The sequence below is a fragment of the Danio rerio genome, chromosome 9 (assembly GCF_052040795.2).
Source record: "Danio rerio strain M-AB ecotype USA chromosome 9, GRCz13ab, whole genome shotgun sequence".
Taxonomy (NCBI): domain Eukaryota; kingdom Metazoa; phylum Chordata; class Actinopteri; order Cypriniformes; family Danionidae; genus Danio; species Danio rerio.
Genome location: NC_141029.1, coordinates 25,051,636 through 25,070,847, shown reverse-complemented (window position 1 = coordinate 25,070,847; position 19,212 = coordinate 25,051,636). Strand labels below are relative to the sequence as shown.

The following is a 19,212-nucleotide window of genomic DNA, read 5'->3' as shown; positions in this document are numbered from 1 at the left end:
TGTTTACACTGCAAGATGGTTCGGCGACATGGACATTCACATTGCATGACTTTACTAATGGGAGAATCGCCGACAACTTCGTCCAAACTACGTCTCACAGCCAATAACATGTAGTATATCTTTTGTTATTAACTACATAATGAGAAAGAAGCCTTTAATGGGGTAGAACATGTACATGTTTGCTCATCTGGGTTTAAAGGGAATTAGCCATTTCTCCTCAACGTTGATAATAAACTAATTTCTTTCTGTATGAAACGTCAAACAGACACGGTTGCTCCTGAGTCCTGTCAAACCTCCACTAGTTTTTCCTCCATTTCGTGGGTCCAAATAAACCGAAAAAGAGCGCTTTTAACTTCTCCCCCAGCCTCCCGCTGGCCTGCAGCAGGTACACACACGCACACACAAGTGAAAGCTGCTCTCTCATTGGCTGTAGGCGATCGCTGATGTTATTTTCAGTCAAAACTCAATTCACACGGCATGATTTGAATCGCCGACAGCTCCAGATATTTATCATGCCAAATATCTCACATGCATCGGCGACTCATCTGCGATTCTCTCAGATCGCATCCTTGATCGTTCATACTGTGTGATTGTCACTCACGTGCACGAGCAGCGATTTGCCTGTGATTTCAGGCATTTGTCGGCGATTTCTCAAAACCTGTCGGCGAGCCAAAATCGGGGCTAAAATCACGCAGTCTGAACTAGGCATAAGTGTTGGAGCTTTATATGATTACAGTTAAACTGCTGAGATCACATTATTTTTTACAATGTTTTTGGTTGCTTTTCTAGACTTCAAATGTCTTTAGACTGTTGCTGTATGTGGATGAGAGAGCTCACGGATTTCATCCGAAATATCTTCATTTGCATTCTGAAGATGAAAAAAGGTTTTAGGCGATTGGAACAGCATGAGGGTGGGTTACAAAGTGTTCATTTTTGAGTGAACTAGTGGCTTAATACCTTATGTTATTGGTTGTTTATTTGTACTTTTGAAGTACACATTCTGCATGATCTTATTCTACATCCCCAATCCTACCCAATACCTAAACCTATCTGCTACCTGATATTAAACCTCTATGGTCACTAAAAATTCCAGGATGTTCTTTAAAAAAAGTAGGAGTGTGATAAAATAACCGAGGCTCGAATTAGCGACCTACTTGCTGTGAGGTGACAGCACTATCCACTGCACCACCGTGCTGCCCAGGCTATATTGTCTTATTTTAAAAAGCTCGGTTCAGCCTGTGTTGACTTCTAAGGACTCAGCTTGGCAGTCGAAATCCATCGGAGGATGCAGCCTCTGAAATGAGGCACAGCTAAAGTGTTATGCCAACTTGTTTCATGTGTTCCTTGATAACCAGTCAAATTACACCCTTGACATCGTTGATTCTCTGTGGCAGTGAATCACTGTTCGTGGAAGCCATCGAAATATATGAGTGTCGTCTCTTACAAACCGCATTTTAAAGTAATGTCTAAAATAGGTAAATCCAAAACAAATGTTTGATGACTGAGATTATTAAATGTTAAGTTCCTCACTAAAACTTTTTTTTTAGGTCAGTGCCACTTTTTCTACCTTAACAAATACCTCTATTAGAATTTTATACTGACTACACACATTCATACTATATTGACTGTTGTTTAATTTCAACTGTTTCAAACATTCATTCATTCATTGTCTTTTCGGCTTAGTCCCTTTATTAATCAGGGGTCGCCACAGCGGAATAAACCGCCAACTTTTCCAGCACATGTTCTACACAGCAGATGCCCTTCCAGCTGCAACCCATCTCTGGGAAACATCCATACACACTCATTCACACTCATACACTACAGACAATTTAGCTTAACCAATTCATCTGAACCACACGTCTTTGGACTGTGGAGGAACCCGGAGCACCTGGATGAAACCCATGTGCATGCAGGGAGAACATGCAAACTCCACACAGAAACGGCAACTGACCCAGCCGAGGCTCAAACCAGCGACCTTCTTGCTGTGAGGCGACAGCATTACCTACTGCACCACTGCGTCGCACAGTTTCAAAAAAAAGTAAATTTTTTGATGCAGCAATTTTCTTAAGAAGAATGAGCTGACCTATTTGTTCATGTGCTTTCTACATTTAAATTCGAACAAACAAATGAATGATCATCTACATGTAAGCAGTACCTGTCGAACTCAGCAAATAAATGACTTGTGAACACCAGTCTAATGTTTCTACACACACTGAGATTGTCAATGCTGCGTAACTGAACACTGATAGAAACAAGCACTAGAGCATGTTAATGTGTTCAGCCTTAATGATTAACCTTGAGGTCAGCGTGCCTTACTGCTTCTTAAAATGCCACAGGCAGGTGTAGACCTTTCCGATTTGTGGACATCGGGAAGGCGTATATGAAGGCTTTAGTCCCTTGTCATCAGTTATATGACTTTATGCAAAAATTAGATGCTTTTAACTTGAGTTCCAGAGGGCTTTATGCAAATAGTGCAATCAGTAAATAATAATGCATGACATGAATGCAGTTTAGATTCAAATTCATAGATTGTAGTGCTTACTCTACTATAGATTATGAGCCTTTACAAATTGCCCATTACATACAGCTATGTTGTATTATTGAGGCATTTGTTATTAATCTAATAAAATAACAGTTGACCCCAAAGATATTTTAATTACAAAGTCATCCTAAATAGGTTGAACATTTGAGAGGATTTTTAGCTAAAACTGCGTTCCTTGGTGATGTGTGAAATGTAAATCAATGACTATCATCAACACTTCGAGAAAGAAAAAACATTAATACCTCTGACAATACATTGAGGTCTTATGAAACCAAAGACTGTTTATAAAATGTTTTTATTTCAGCGATTAGTCCTGTGCCTGCTTGTGGCAGTCACTCACTGAGTGCATGTCAATATGTACACACATTTTCTGAAGCTTTAACATGTCTTTGATCTTTTTTATTTTAGGTGTCACTAACAGCGTCTCAAACATGGCAGTCTCAAACTTCGTCTCTGTTCTTGTCCTGCTTCTTGTTAATTTGGTAACAAGTGAGAACATTGATTTCTACAATCTCAGGCCAGCTATAGAAGGTGGGTGTGTTTATTTCAGTCAAATGAGTCATTTTATTTGAATGTACACTATTAATCACAAATTTGGGGTCAGTGGAGATGCTTTAAATGAAAAGGCATTTCAAATAGTTCCATATAAATGCCTGATAAATTGTCATAATTTCCAGAAATATTTTTTCAACATTAATAAGTGAGCACCAAATCAGCAAGTTAATCTGATTTCTAAAGGATTATGTGACACTGAAATTATGCTGTAATAATTAATGATGCTGAAAAAGGCTTTGAATAAAAAGCATTTAAAATGTATTCCAATACAAAACTGATGTCAGTTTTTTTTACTGTTGTAATACTATTTATGTTTTCACTCTATTTCTGATCAAATCAATATGGTCTTGGTAAGCAATAGGCACCCTTTAAAAAAACTCATGTGGAAATTTGATTCATATATTTGTATATATATATATATATATATATATATATATATATATATATATATATATATATATATATATATATATGAATAAGAAAAAAATATTATCCGACATACTGTGAAAATTTCCTTGCTCTGTTAAACATCATTTGGGAAATATTTAAAAAGCAAAATAAGTTCAAAGGAGGGCTAATAATTCTGACTTCAAACACACACACACACACACACACACACACACACACACACACACACACACACACACATATATATATATATATATATATATATATATATATATATATATATAACAAAAATACATATATAAAATCATTTTTTAATAATAAACTTATTTCTATAATAATATTTGTCATAAAGCCTGAAATCAAATCACATCCCAAACAACTTTTCCAGCCTTTGAAATCCAGCCTTCTTCTAACCTGTGCCGTTCGACACCTTTATATGGAAGGTCTTTCTTTTTTTACATTTATTTATGTGCTTTTTGCATTTTATAAAACTACAACAAAATAAAGAATAAAAAAAATATACAATACAACAATAATACATATAAAATACAATACCTAAAAGCACTAACCTATGACAGAACACAGTGGGACAAATGCACATAGAAGCAAAATATAATTTACCCGGTCAGGTAATGCTTAAATAAAGCTAATTCTAAAGTAACATTGTTCTTATATTACCAGAAAAAAATGCATTATCCTGACTATAGTTTTATTGTCAAATAATAGTTTGGGCACATTATTAAAAACATTATAGATTATGAATGGTGAAAATCAATTACACTCTATCCTTAATTACCATGTTATTGACAAGGGTCATTGGTTATGCTTGCATTTCCTCCAATGCATTAAGGTGTTCTAATATCTGTCACCAGGTTTTATCAAATATCTTCAATTTGTCATTATTGATATATCTCAACCTCTCCAAAGCAAGCATGTTTACAAGATCTCTACCCCACATACCAAATTTGGGTACACACTCAGTTTTCCACATTCTTAAAATGATCCTTTTGGCAACTGAAAGGTCTTTTGAAAGTAGGGTGTAGTGTGAGTAAAGGTATAGATTTCTAAATGGAAATAAGACCGTTAAAATATTTGAATGGTTAGTGTCAATTAACCAGTGATCTATTATTTTATAACATTATTATTAATGTTATTATAATTTTGCAGTGACTTTATAACTCTAATGCATTGTTTATGTCTGTACAGCCACTCCATACCCTAAAAGTTTCAAGTGCTTCACATGTGAACAGGCCTCAGACAACTACAGCTGTAACCGCTGGGCAGAAGATGTGTGGTGTCCTCAGAGTGAGTTTCCAAAACACAAACCTGCCACTCTCAGACCTTCAGTTATCTCTTGTTAATTTATCATATTTTTGAGCTGAATTGTTCAGGCACTTTGTGAAGTAATACATTTCCTGTCCTTTGTTTATAGATACCCAGTACTGTATGACTATACATCACTTCAACCATCACGGGAAAACAAAGTTTGTTACCAAAAGATGTGCTGTTCGTGATGAATGCAGATTAGCAGGCTGTAGACATCACAAAAATACACACCATGTGAGTATCCACTGCTCTACTTTTAGGCCTTGTTACACTTGCCATTAAGATGTATCTTGCTCAATTGAATCACAAGTAGATATGGGATCGCTTACACCTGTTTTAATGTCTATTGTGTCCACTTTTGCTAATTTCTTTGTGGTGTTGGATCTATAAATTGTGAATGTATGTGCTTTAACCTGTTCTTTTGTCTAATATTGTAAAATTAGCTGACGCAATTTACATATGAACTCAATAGGAAACAAAAGAAAACTGCAAGCAAGTAGAGAAATTGAAATTGAAATTGAAATGCATTCGCAATTTGAAACGTTGCGATTAGCTAATCGCAAGAGGCTGCGATATGAAATATATATGTGTTATTTAATTTTCCCCTTTCAGAGCAAATGCACGACTGACGTCTGTGTATGACAGTCTTACAAGCCACATGAGTAAGCACACTTACGTTCTGCCCAATCAGAATTGCACGACTGAACAATGCGGAACGCCCACATTAAAATAAAAAACAAACAAACAAAAAAAGAAGCATTAATAGACTCGTTCAGAAGCATTAATAGACTAATTTATATCAAAGAAAAACTGCATATCAGTAATATGGGAATATTTTGGTTTCAAAGTCACAGACATCGAACAAAAACAGGTCATTTGAAAGAGCTGTCGCAGGATTGTTGCCAGCATTAGGAAATACAACAACCAGCACCTAAATTGACTACAAAATTAAATCTCAAATCAAATTGAAATCACAATATCTGTTAAAAAATTGCAATTAGATATTTTCCCCAAATCACACAGCCCTAGCAAGCAGCAAGTTTTGTTTCTGCTTAGGTATTTGGAAAATTACACCAAAAGCTGTGAGGTTATTTTCATGTCGTGATATGGTGACGAATGAGGATATGAGTCTAGATGTTGTTGTTATTTAATTTTATTTATTTATTTTTTATTTTTTTGCATCTATTGGAATGCATTTGACCACATAACAGTTTATACTATGAAAGTAACTTGATCAGATTTCAAAAGTGGTCAAAAGTAAAAGTTAATTTCCATCTACACATGTGTTTTTAGCATTGTCCACTTATAAACAAATAATCAAAAACACATCTTAACACCAGTGTGTAAAACAGGGTCTTAGTAAACCATGTTTAATAAACCACCATATGCAGGTTAGGTCTGTTTTTATGCTAATCTTGAGCGGGTTTAAAGTGGTTCTTAACTGGTTTAAGCTGGACATGTGCTAGTCCTCAACTATCAACTAGGAGTTCACGCTGTCTGACAAATGCTTAAAATTGGTAAACTATTCAGCAATTGTTTAAGACATGTTCAGCGAGAATCACCAACCTGTCACTGACGCCCAAGAAATATTTGATATGCTAAATATGAGGAACTTTTGGCAGTTCAAAATCCTGCTAAGTGAAAAGAGTTCTGAGTGAGGAGTGATCAAGAAACAAGATCAAGAAACATAGGTTCAGTTTCTAAGAAAGTCTTATTAACTGTTCTTTTTGCACCCAAGAAATGGAGAAAAGTTTGTCTTTTTGATGTTTTGTTTGAGCTCTACCACAACTAGGTACCTATTCAATCCTACCCAGTCTTGTGCAAGAACTCCTTACATTATTTACTTATCACTGCTTGCATGCACTTGCGATCTTTCCTAATGTAAAGTCATATCGTGTGCATGGGCGTAAATCCTGGGGGGGACAGGGGGACATGTCCCCTCCCATCCGAGGGTTGCCCCCCCCCCCTCCCCCCCTCCCCAAAAGATTTTTTTTTATTAAAAATAAAAACTCTCAATTGTGAAAAATATATGTATATATAGCTTAAATAATAGTATAAGTAGACAGAACACCGCATTTATCATTTAAAATGCATTTAGAAACAGTTGAGTTCCCCCTCCCCTTCCTTTGATTGGTTCGGTCCACTCCATGCTTTCACTCATCTCACCTACTCACATACACGCACACACGTCGGGTGTGTGGCTGCGGCTGAGTTACTGGTGTAAGTAGGGGGGTTTTAACCCACCTTAAAGCAATTCTCCTCAATGTAGTTAATACAGACTCTTTCACAAATTAGTTGTGGCAAAAAATGCTGATTAAGGATATAATTGTCCATGAATCTGCTGTATTAGCGATTAAAATTACTTATCTAGTTAACATTAGCTTGTTGCTAAAGCCGTTTCCCATGCATTGTTTCATTTGTGACGACTTGGCATAATGTTAACTTAACATTAACGACCACAATTTGCATATTATTAGTTGTGTATTTGCTAAATGAGCACTGCTACACTGTGCTAACCCCACTGTATTTTTTGTATAATCAGTTTCTATTCTGTTTTAAGTGACTCAATTAATTAGAAATTAAAATGTTAATCTTTTTAATTCTTTGTTTTTGTTGTTGTGTTTATTTTTATGATAGTTTTGCATTCTTTATGTAAAGCACTTTGAATTGCCATTGTGTATAAAATGTGCTGCAGCATTAATAAACTTGCCTGGCAGTGTCATGTATTGGATAAAATGACTGAGAAAATGGACGTAATTTTTCAGAGCAGCTAAACGCCAAGTACAAAAACTTCACATATTAAGCCATTTGGCTTTCAGTGCTTCAGTGCTTATTAAAATACTAATGTCACAATATTAATCACAGTCAAAGGAGATGACTGAGGAAAAGGCAGGGCAGGGTCAGTCAGATGTACAGTGTCAGGTAAGGGTGTTGTGCTTTATAGAAGGGATAATGATAATTCTTTTGGGGGATGAACAATTTTTTTTATGTTTTCTGAGTTGTGGCTGTTTAGCAGATTTCACAGGCTCACTGATTTACAATATGATTGGTTATTTTAACGTTTTAAAGTTAGTTATTATGAGTATGGAAAATGTCTTTTCCTGCATTTATTCTGCTTCAGGAGTCAGACTGTTGACTGTAAACAACACAACAATCAATGCAATAAAAACCTGTGAAAACCTGTGAAAAACTTTGAGAATAATCATAATGATGAAGTCTCCATGCTATACTAATATTTATAACTAGACAGTAAAGTTCGTCGAGACAAACTTTGAGGCTGGCTTGACAAAGCCTGTTGGTAATAGTTTGTTTAGTTTAAAAACAGTTTGAAAAAGTATAAGTAGCATGTTATTAGCATGATTCTAGCATGCATTAGCATGTTTCTAGCATGGATTAGCATGGATTAGCATGTTATTAGCATGAGTGTAGTACAAATTAGCATTTTATTAGCATGATTCTAGTATAAATTAGCATGTTTGAAAAAGTTTTTTCAAAGTTTGAAAAAGTATAAGTAGCATGTTATTAGCATGATTCTAGCATGCATTAGCATGATTCTAGCATGGATTAGCATGTTATTAGCATGAGTGTAGTATAAGTTAACATTTTATTAGCATGATTCTAGTATAAATTAGCATGTTATTAGCATGCTTCTAGCATGAATTAGCATGTTACTAGCATGATTCTAGAATAAATTAGCATGTCACTAGCATGATTCTAGTATGAATTAGCATACTGCTAGCATGATTCTAGTATGAATTAGCAGGTTATTAGCATGATTTTAGCATGAATTAGCATGATTCTAGTATGAATTAGCATGTTACTAGAATGATTCTAGCATGAATTAGCATGTTACTCGCATGATTCTAGCATGAATTAGCATGTTATTAGCATGATTATAGTATGAATTAGCATGTTACTAGCATGATTCTAGCGTGAATAAGCATGTTATTAGCATGATTCTGGCATGCATTAGCATGTTACTAGCATGATTCTAGTATGAATTAGCATGTTATTAGCATGATTCTAGTATGAATTAGCATGTTACTAGCATGATTCTAGTATGAATAAGCATGTCACATAGCATGCTTAGGTGGTTGCTAGGGTATTCTGAGTGGTTGCTAAGTCGTTGCTAGGCAGTTGCTAGGGTGTCCTGAGTGGTTGCTAGGTGGTTGCTAAGATGTTGCTAGGTGGTTGCTAAGGTGTTCTGAGTGGTTGCTAGGTGGTTGCTAAGGTGTTGCTAGGTGGTTGCTAAGGAGTCCTAAGTGGTTGCTAAGCGGTTGCTAGGCTGTTGCTAGGTGGTTGCTATGGTGTTCTGAGTGGTTGCTAAGGCATTGCTAGGCGGTTGCTAGGGTGTTCTGAGTGGTTGCTAAGATGTTGCTAGGTGGTTGCTAGGGTGTTCTGAGTGGTTGCTAAGGTGTTGCTAGGTGGTTGCTAGGGTGTTCTAAGTGGTTGCTAGGTTGTTGCTAAGGTGTTGCTAGGTGGTTGCTAGGGTGTTCTGAGTGGTTGCTAGGTGGTTGCTAAGGTGTTGCTAGGTGGTTGCTAAGGAGTCCTAAGTGGTTGCTAAGCGGTTGCTAAGGTGTTGCTAGGTGGTTGCTAGGGTATTCTGAGTGGTTGCTAAGGCGTTGCTAGGCGGTTGCTAGGGTGTCCTGAGTGGTTGCTAGGTGGTTGCTAAGGTGTTGCTAAGTGGTTGCTAGGGTGTCCTGAGTGGTTGCTTGGTGGTTGCTAAGGCGTTGCTAGGCGGTTGCTAGGGTGTTCTGACTGGTTGCTAGGTGGTTGCTAAGATGTTGCTAGGCGGTTGCTAAGGTGTCCCAAGTGGTTGCTTGGTGGTTGCTAAGGTGTTGCTAGGTGGTTGCTAAGGTATTCTGAGTGGTTGCTAAGGCGTTGCTAGGCGGTTGCTAGGGTGTCCTGAATGGTCACTAGGCCCTTATTAAGGCATTACTAGGCCGTTGCTAGGTGGTTGCTAGGCGATTGCTAGGGTAATTTGGATGGTTGCTAGGCAGTTGCTAGGGTACCCTGGTTGGTTACTAGGCAAGCCTCACATACATGCCTGATAAAACATTTATACTTAGTAAGCATTTCTAGCAAGTTACAGTACTTGGCTAGTCAATATTAGCATGTAGCTAATCACTGCTAGCATGTGTAGCATTTAGGAAGTTCCGTTTGCTAGCATGAGCAAACGAGCCAATCTCCAAGTCTCTACGATGTTCTGATGCTGAGATATAGCTGTTGATGAATGGTTGCTAGGGTACTCTGTTTTGTTGCTATGGGCGAGGTTACAGAGTGCACTTGATTGTGGTTTGCTGTCTAAGTCAAATGAACCAACCCCCATGTCTCTATGACACTGCTATGCAAAGATATGCATCTTGGCCTATTTTAATGGAAGTCTATGGAATCAATTTGGGGGCGTGGCTTGTGAGCTTCATTATCATATTGAGATGCTCATTGGTTGTCTGAGTCAGATGAGCCATCCCCCAAGTCAATAGGACACTGCTAAGCAAAGATATGCATGTAGGCCAGTTATTAACATGAGTCTAGTATGAATTAGCATGTTACTAGCATGATTCTTGTACAAATTAGCATGTCATTAGCATGTTTCCAGTATGAGTTAGCATGTCATTAGCATGATTAGCATATGAGTAGCATGTTGCTAGCATGATTGGCATGTCATTAGCATGTTAGAATTATAAGCATTTGAAAGCACACCTAATTACAGTCTATAGGACAGTTGCTAGGGTGCAGTATGTGGTAGTTAGGGGTGTGGCTAGAAAGTTAAAAGGCCATCAGTGATTGGCTGCTGGCTAGACTGAGTTAAATGAGCTTAGCCATTAGTCTCTATGACAGTCTGATGCAGAGTTATGAGCTCTCAAAGTTTGATCCCATGGAAAGTCAATGAGAGTCTTTTGTAATGGAAGTCTACGGGACAGTTGCTAGGGTGCAGTATGTGGTAGTTAGGGGTGTGGCTAGAAAGTTAAAAGCTCATCAGTTATTGGCAGTTTGGTAGTCGTAGTTAAATGAGCTCAGCCATTAGTCTGTAGGACAGTCTGATCCAGAGTTATGAGCTCACAAAGTTTGATCCCATGTTAAGTCAATGAGAGTCTTTTGAATGGAAGTCTATGGGACAGTTTCTAGGGTCCAAAAGTGGTTGCTAGGGCGTGGCTAGAAAGTTTAAAGGTGATCAGTCATTGGCAGTTTGATAGTCTGAGTTAAATGAGCCCAGTTAGAGTTCTGTGCGACAGTCTGACGCAGAGTTACGAGGTCACAAAGTTTGGTCCAATGTTAAGTCTATGGGATTTTTCCGACAGTCCCGGGACGTTTTTCGGAAAACCGAAAGTCCAATCAGTCTGAGGAGATATAGCATACCGAGTCAGAATAGTTTGGAGGTCTGGTGTGAGTTTGGTGGTAATAGTTCGAAAGTTCAAGGAGGAGATAGATTTTGATTTTTAGAGTCAGAAGAAGAATAATAATAACTAGACAGTAAAGTTCGTCGTGACAAACTTTGAGGCTGGCTTGACAAAGCCTGTTGGTAATAGTTTATTTAGTTCAAAAACAGTTTAAAAAAGTATAAGTAGCATGTTATTAGCATGATTCTAGCATATATTAGCATGTTATTAGCATGAATTAGCATCTTATTAGTACGATTCTAGCATGGATTAGCATGAATTAGCATGATTCTAGCACGATTTAGCATGTTACTAGCATAATTCTAGCATGAATTAGTGTGTTATTAGCATGATTGTAGTAAAATCAGCGTGAATTAGCATGTTGTTAGCATGTTTCTAGCATGAATTAGCATGTTACTAGCATGATTCTAGCATGAATAACAATGTTATTAGCATGATTCTAGCATGAATTAGCATGTTATTAGCAAGATTCTTGTATGAATTAGCATGTCACTAGCATGATTCTAGCATGAATTAGCATGTTACTACCATGATTCTAGTATAAATTAGCATGTTATTAGCATGATTCTAGCATGAATTAGCATGTTATTAGCATGATTCTAGCATGAATTAGCATGTTACTAGCATGAATCTAGCATGATTTAGCATGATACTAGCATGATTCTAGTATGAATTAGCATGATTCTAGTATGAATTAGCATGTTATTAGCATGATTCTAGTATGAGTTAGCATGTTATTAGCATGATTCTAGCATGAATCAGCATGTTACTAGCATGATTCTAGCATAAATTAGCATGTTACTAGCATGATTCTAGGATGAACTAGCATGATTCTAGTATGAATTAGCATGTTATTAGCATGATTCTAGCATGAATTAGCATGTTACTAGCATGATTCCAGTATGAATTAGCATGTTATTAGCATGATTCTAACATGAATTAGCATGTTACTAGCATGATTCCAGTATGAATTAGCATGGTACTAGCATGATTTTAGTATGAATTAGCATGTTATTAGCATGAGTCTAGTATGAATTAGCATGTCATTAGCATGATTCTAGTATGAATTAGCATGTTACTGGCATGATTCTAGCATGGATTAGCATGTTACTAGCATGAATTAGCATGTTATTAGTATGATTCTAGCATGGATTAACATGTTATTAGCATGAATTAGCATGATTCTAGCACTAATTAGCATGTTACTAGCCAGATTGTAGCATGAAGTAGTGTTATTAGCATGATTGTAGTAAAATTAGCGTGAGTTAGCATGTTATTAGCATAATTCTAGTATGAGTTAGCATGTTACTAGCATGATTCTAGCATGAATTAGCATGTTACTAGCATGATTCTAGCATTAGTTAGCATGTTCTTAGCATGATTCTAGTACAAATTAGCATGTCATTAGCATGTTTCCAGTATGAGTTAGCATGTCATTAGCATGATTAGCATATGAGTAGCATGTTGCTAGCATGATTGACATGTCATTAGCATGTTAGAATTATTAGTATTTTATTGCACAGCTAATTACAGTCTATGGGACAGTTGCTAGGGTGCAGTATGTGGTAGTTAGGGGTGTGGCTAGAAAGTTAAAAGGCCATCAGTTATTGGCTGCTGGCTAGACTGAGTTAAATGAGCTCAGCCATTAGTCTGTAGGACAGTCTGACGGAGAGTTATGAACTTACAAAGCTTGATCCCATGTTAAGTCAATGAGAGTCTTTTGAATGGAAGTCTATGGGACAGTTGCTAGGGTGCAGTATGTGGTAGTTAGGGGTGTGGCTAGAAAGTTAAAAGCTCATCAGTTATTGGTAGTTTGGTAGTCGGAGTTAAATAAGCTCAGCCATTAGTCTGTAGGACAGTCTGATGCAGAGTTATGAGCTCACAAAGTTTGATCCCATGTTAAGTCAATGAGAGTCTATTGAATGGAAGTCTATGGGACAGTTACTAGGGTCCAAAAGTGGTTGCTAGGGCGTGGCTAGAAAGTTTAAAGGTGATCAGTCATTGGCAGTTTGATAGTCTGAGTTAAATGAGCCCAGTTAGAAGTCTGTGCAACAGTCTGACGCAGAGTTATGAGGTCACAAAGTTTGATCCAATGTTAAGTCTATGGGATTTTTCCGACAGTCCCGGGACGTTTTTCGGAAAACCGAAAGTCGGATCAGTCGGAAAAGATATAGCATAAAGAGTCAGACCAGTTTGGAGGTCTGGTGTGAGTTTGGTGGTAATAGTTTGAAAGTTCAAGGAGCAGATAGATTTTGAATTTTAGTCTCAGAAGAAGAATAAATAAAAATAATAATAATAAGTTTAAATAGGATAACAGTAGGTTGGCTTTGACAAGCCAGCCTAACTAGATTCTTAAAGTTTGAGAACAAACTTTGAGGCTGGCTTGTGAAAGCCTGACGGTAATAGTTTATTTAGTTTAAACAGTTTTAAAAAGTATGAAAAGATAGATAGATAGATAGATAGATAGATAGATAGATAGATAGATAGATAGATAGATAGATAGAAAGATAGATTAGCATGTTATTAGCATGATTCTAGCGTGAAATAGCATGTTGTTAGCATGATTCTAGCATGAATTAGCATGTTGTTAGCATGCTTCCAGCATGAATTAGCATGTTACTAGCATGATTCTAGCATGATTTAGCAAGTTGTTAGCATGATTCTAGCATGAATTAGCATGTTGTTAGCATGCTTCTAGCATGAATTAGCATGTTACTAGCATGATTCTAGCATGAATTAGCATGTTGTTAGCATGATTCTAACAAGAATTAGCATGTTACTAGCATGATTCTAGCATGAATTAGCATGTTGTTAGCATGATTCTAGCATGAATTAGCATGTTGTTAGCATGATTCTAGCATGAATTAGCATGTTGTTAGCATGGGTCTAGCATGAATTAGCATGTTACTAGCAAGAATTAGCATGTTGTTAGCATGATTCTAACATGAATTAGCATGTTACTAGCATGAATCTAGCATGAATTAGCATGTTGTTAGCATCATTCTAGCATGAATTAGCATGTGACTAGCATGATTCTAGCATAAATTAGCATGTTGTTAGCATGATTCTAGTATGAATTAGCATGTGACTAGCATGATTCTAGCATGAATTAGCATGTTGTTAGCATGATTCTAGTATGAATTAGCATGTGACTAGCATGATTCTAGCATAAATTAGCATGTGACTAGCATGATTCTAGCATGAATTAGCATGTAACTAGCATGATTCTAGCATGAATTAGCATGTTCTTAGCATGATAGATAGATAGATAGATAGATAGATAGATAGATAGATAGATAGATAGATAGATAGATAGATAGATAGATAGATAGATAGATAGATAGATAGAGATAGATAGATAGGTAGAGATAGATAGATAGATAGATAGATAGATAGATAGATAGATAGATAGATAGATAGATAGATAGATAGATAGATAGATAGATAGATAGATAGTTAGAGATAGATATATATATATATATAGATAGATAGATAGAGGTAGATAGATAGATAGATAGATAGATAGTTAGAGATAGATAGATAGATAGATAGATAGATAGATAGATAGATAGATAGATAGATAGATAGATAGATAGAGTGCGAGCATGAGTCAAACAAGCCAACCCCCGCCTCTCTACGATGTTCTGATGCTGAGATATAGCTGCTGTTATATCGTTGCTAGGTTAGTCTGTTTTGTTGCTATGGAGTTGATTGACAGCTTAGACTGATGATGTATCAAAGCTTCTTGCCAGTATGAACAGTTAAAAACAACCCCCATGTCTCTATCACACTGCAGCATGGCAATATCAGTCTGAACCTCTTTAATGGCAGTCTATGGGACAGTTGCTACGGTGCAGTATCTGGTTGTTAGGGTGTGGCTGGAAGGTTAAAAGGGCATCAGTGATTGGCTGCTGGCTAGACTGAGTTAAATGAGCTCAATCATTAGTCTGTAGGACAGTCTGATGCAGAGTTATGAGCTCACAAAGTTTGATCCCATGTAAAGTCAATGAGAGTCTTTTGCAATGGAAGTCTATGGGACGGTTTCTAGGGTCCAAAAGTGGTTGCTAGGGCGTGGCCAGAAAGTTTAAAGGTGATCAGTCATTGGCAGTTTGATAGTCTGAGTTAAATGAGCCCAGTTAGAAGTCTGTGTGACATTCTGATGCGGAGTTATGAGGTCACAAAGTTTGATCCAATGTTACGTCTATGGGATTTTTCCGACGGTCCCGGGACGTTTTTCGGGAAACCGAAAGTCGGATCAGTTGGAAAGGATATAGCAACTCGAGTCAGAATAGTTCGGAGGTCTGACCCGAGTTTGATGGTCATAGCTTGAAAGGTCTAGGTGGAGATAGAGTTTAATTTTTAGTCTCAGAAGAAGAATAATAATATTAATAATAAAAATAATAATAAGTTTAATAGGATAACAGTAGTCTGGCTTGCTACACAAGCCAGCCTAATAAGTTTAGAAAGGATAACAGTAGTCTGGCTTTGACAAGCCAGCCTAATGAAACCATTTTTAACTGCGGGGACATATCTTTATTAGTAATATTTGGCTGTATTATTTGTGTTCCCTTCAAAAAAATGCTCGAAAGAAATTTTATATTTATTGTCCCCCCTACTGTTAAATCAGATTTACGCCCATGACAGTGTGTATCATTCTGAGGCTGACCTATCACACAACGTGAGCACTGCAGCAACTGATTACTACCCCAAGACACTTGCAGTGTGAAAACCGTGGCGATCGCAGATATTTTTTAAATCATCATGTAGACTTGCCATTAGAACCAGCTAAATACCAGATTAAGCCAACTCATGACAAGCTAAAAACCATCTTATACCAGCAGCCATTCTTCAAAACACATCTAACCAACTTAACCTTAACAGAGGAAAAAAGCTAAATAAAATGTGATTTTGTCTTGCAGGAGTGTGTATCTTGCTGCGAGGGAATGGTTTGTAATGTAGAGCTGCCAACCAATCAAAGCAATGCAGTGTTTGCTCAGAGACGAGCCCACAGTTCTGCATCAGCCACTTTCAGGAGCTGGCATTCAGTGATCCTGCTGATTCCCGCTCTCTCTGGACTCATGCCACTCTGATCCTGAAACTGCTCGCTGCTGATAAACAGACAAAGGGGATGTCATCCACACTGGAATATTGTTACAGATGGATGATTCTTCAAGGCCACAGCAATATCGTGCTGGAGAATGCTATCCATCAGCAGGATGCTGCAGGACCGAATGTGGGGTCAGAATGTTATTTGAAATCCACCGCCTTAATTATGGGCTCAACGATGACTGAACAGTTACTAATCAAATGGAGTTGCAGGGAAATCACATCAAGGCAGTGGCTCCATATGGCGCCATTAGAAGAAGGTCATCTCTAGTGGATCTGGATCTGTAATATGATGGCCAAAACAATCGTGTTTACTGTTTATAAAGTAGTGAACAGTGAGTTTGACAGTATTTTGAGTCCGCCCAGGCTGATTTATCCTAATTCAAAGTATACTTTTTTATGCTTCGGTTTCACCATCAAAATTTAGTGTCACAAAAATATCAATGTACAAGCAGAGACTGATTCTACTTGCTGTGAGGCAGTCGTGATAGCCACAAAAGGCTGATTTATACATCTGTGTCGAGCGCACACACGTATGCTCCTACGTGTGATCGCATAGCCCTCGCCGTGGCTGAAGCGCACCTCTCAAAAATGTAACTACACGTCACTGCGAAGCATAGATTGGTCGGCTTGGTAGCGATGACAAGTGTTGGTGGGACGAGAGCCGCGCGAACACATTGGAGCGAGTGTTTACAAGTGTCGAGTCCCGTGAAGGAGCTCCAGGTGGAAAGTTTTGTTTTGTGTTTACCTTAGGATTAAAGTTGTTGCACATCCACCAGTTCCTGCCTCAAAATGAGCCACTTGTACTTTAAGGTAGCATTTAGAAAAAAACAAAACACCAGCAAAGAAACTCAACACATAAAAACCTACTGCCAGCTAGTGTTTCAGAAGTGTTATTGCAGAGCAACACAAACAGCACGCGGAAGTATGAATGCACGACTGCTCGCAAGGCATGCTCCGTGGGTGATGCCGATCACTCGACGCAGAAGTATAAACTAGGCTTTAGCCACCATGTCGCCCTTAGCTCAGACGTGCCCTTGGAATTGTTTTTGCCCTACTTATTTTGTATGTTATATTATATATTGATGCTGAATCAGGCTCAGAGACACTTTTAATTGCTCTTTTTGCCAGAAAAAGCACAGACAATAGCCCCTTTCACACATACAACCTTTCCGGAAAATTGCCGGCAAAGGTTGTATGTGTGAACAGGTCCTTTTTGAAAATACCGCTAAATTCGTTCTGGCAATTTTCCGGAAAGAGAAGTTGTAACATTACCGGCAATTTGCCGGAATGCTGCGCTGTGTGAATTCAGATGGAAGATTGCCATAATAAGCGCGTGCACGTCTAGAACGTGCTGACGTGAGACGTCTGCTTTAGCCAATCACAACAGTCAGACGCATTTACGTCCGCGCGGTTTGTGAGAATAAAAGCCTTTGAATATTTTTCCAGACACATTTAGCTGCTAGAAGTTAGTCAGGTCACGTTTATATGTTCTTCTTAATGCCAACTGTGTAAATAATCATCGATGAGATGCTTATAATAAGCCGTTGTTTGTTTACCTTCAAGCTTTGCGTGTGCCTGTGAAACAGCCTGTGAGCGCCTGCACACGCACATATTATGAACATCTCGACATGCGAAAGTGATCCTGCGAAAGTTGTTCACAATATTGATCATCCACAGAGTTTGTAATTTAGTCAAATGTTTACAAACACAAGCGCAGCCGTTTAAAGCTCATTTGTGGTGAATGATGTCAAAATTTACCGGTATTTTGGAATGGATGTGTGAATGCTCTTTTCCTGAAAATTCCGTAACGTCCTCGTCTGTGTGAACAGCGCTTTTTTGAATATACCGGTAAAGTCTTTCCGGAAATTTTCCGGATATTTACCGGTATCACTGTGTGAAAGGGGCAAATGTACTAGTTTGAATATTTTAGTGCTCATGTGTCAAGTAAAAAAAAACAACAAATGGAGTATACCTTGCGCTTCAGTCCAATTTTACACTTTTTAAAATCCTCCAAAAACAGTTGGACTCGGGTATATAATCAAAACTATTCAAATATTTTATATGCAGACTCTGGATCCAAATTCAAAAGATGACAGTGGCCAAATTGGGATATTTTACCTTTCATTTTCGACAGTGAAAGAAAGTGGAGGTGTGTCATTCATCTTTTTTTGCAGTGTATTGTCCTAACCAGCAAAACTGTAACTCCAGTGGTGGAGAAACTGCTTTTACGGGAGTAAGCCGTGTCACAAAGGTCTGTCAATGGAAATCTGCCACAGCTTACTGCTTACTAATGTGGAGCTAAATAGGACAGAAAAACAGTCATAGCATTTAGCAGCAGAAGCAGTGGATTTCACTTGTGCTGCCTCAGTGGATTTGTATTGAGCAAATTGAGGCTTACGCTGAGCATTGGAAGTGTCTGTGTGGGACGTCCTGTGGCTTTGCTCCCAGATTCTGTCACACAGGCCAAGCGCATCAATGAGAGGACGCGGGATAGGTTGTTCTAGTTGGCTAAACAGTGTGAATGTCTTTGAAAGAAGTCTGGATTGCTGCATAAATGTCAGTGCTTTGAGAACATGAATCTGCCTCACGCAAAGCACTAATTAATAAATTAAGCATATTTTGAGGTTATTTTGTTTTGACTTCTGCAAACACTTTTTTATAAGAAAAAAATAAAGCAGTGTTATTTAATAAATTTGAAAAATTACTTAAACTGTAACGTGTCCTATTACTATTATTTCTTCTTCAAAGTCAAGCAAGCATGAAATGAAAATGGACCCTGTGTTTTTTCTAAAAGCATGTTATTGATCTTACTGCAATAATAGGCTCATCTGAAGACACAATCCACAATAATCTTGCCACTGCTGTTTTGTT

At 37.7% G+C, this 19,212-nt stretch overlaps 1 protein-coding gene across 12 annotated transcripts in view; it reads left to right on the top strand.

Annotated features, from left to right (window-relative positions):
- The window catches only part of lypd6b (LY6/PLAUR domain containing 6B), a 48,414-nt gene extending 29,363 nt beyond the window's left edge, over positions 1-19,051 (top strand). For 6 of the 12 annotated variants that reach the window (XM_087266544.1, XM_087266540.1, XM_087266539.1 and 3 more), the window contains 4 exons: positions 2,951-3,073; positions 4,712-4,810; positions 4,938-5,065; positions 16,152-19,051. In XM_087266544.1, coding sequence (XP_087122670.1) covers positions 2,974-3,073; positions 4,712-4,810; positions 4,938-5,065; positions 16,152-16,322 — 498 coding nt within the window. In that variant the 5' untranslated portion in view covers positions 2,951-2,973 and the 3' untranslated portion in view covers positions 16,323-19,051. 12 annotated transcript variants of the gene reach the window in all.
- The last annotated feature ends 161 nt before the right edge of the window (positions 19,052-19,212 follow it).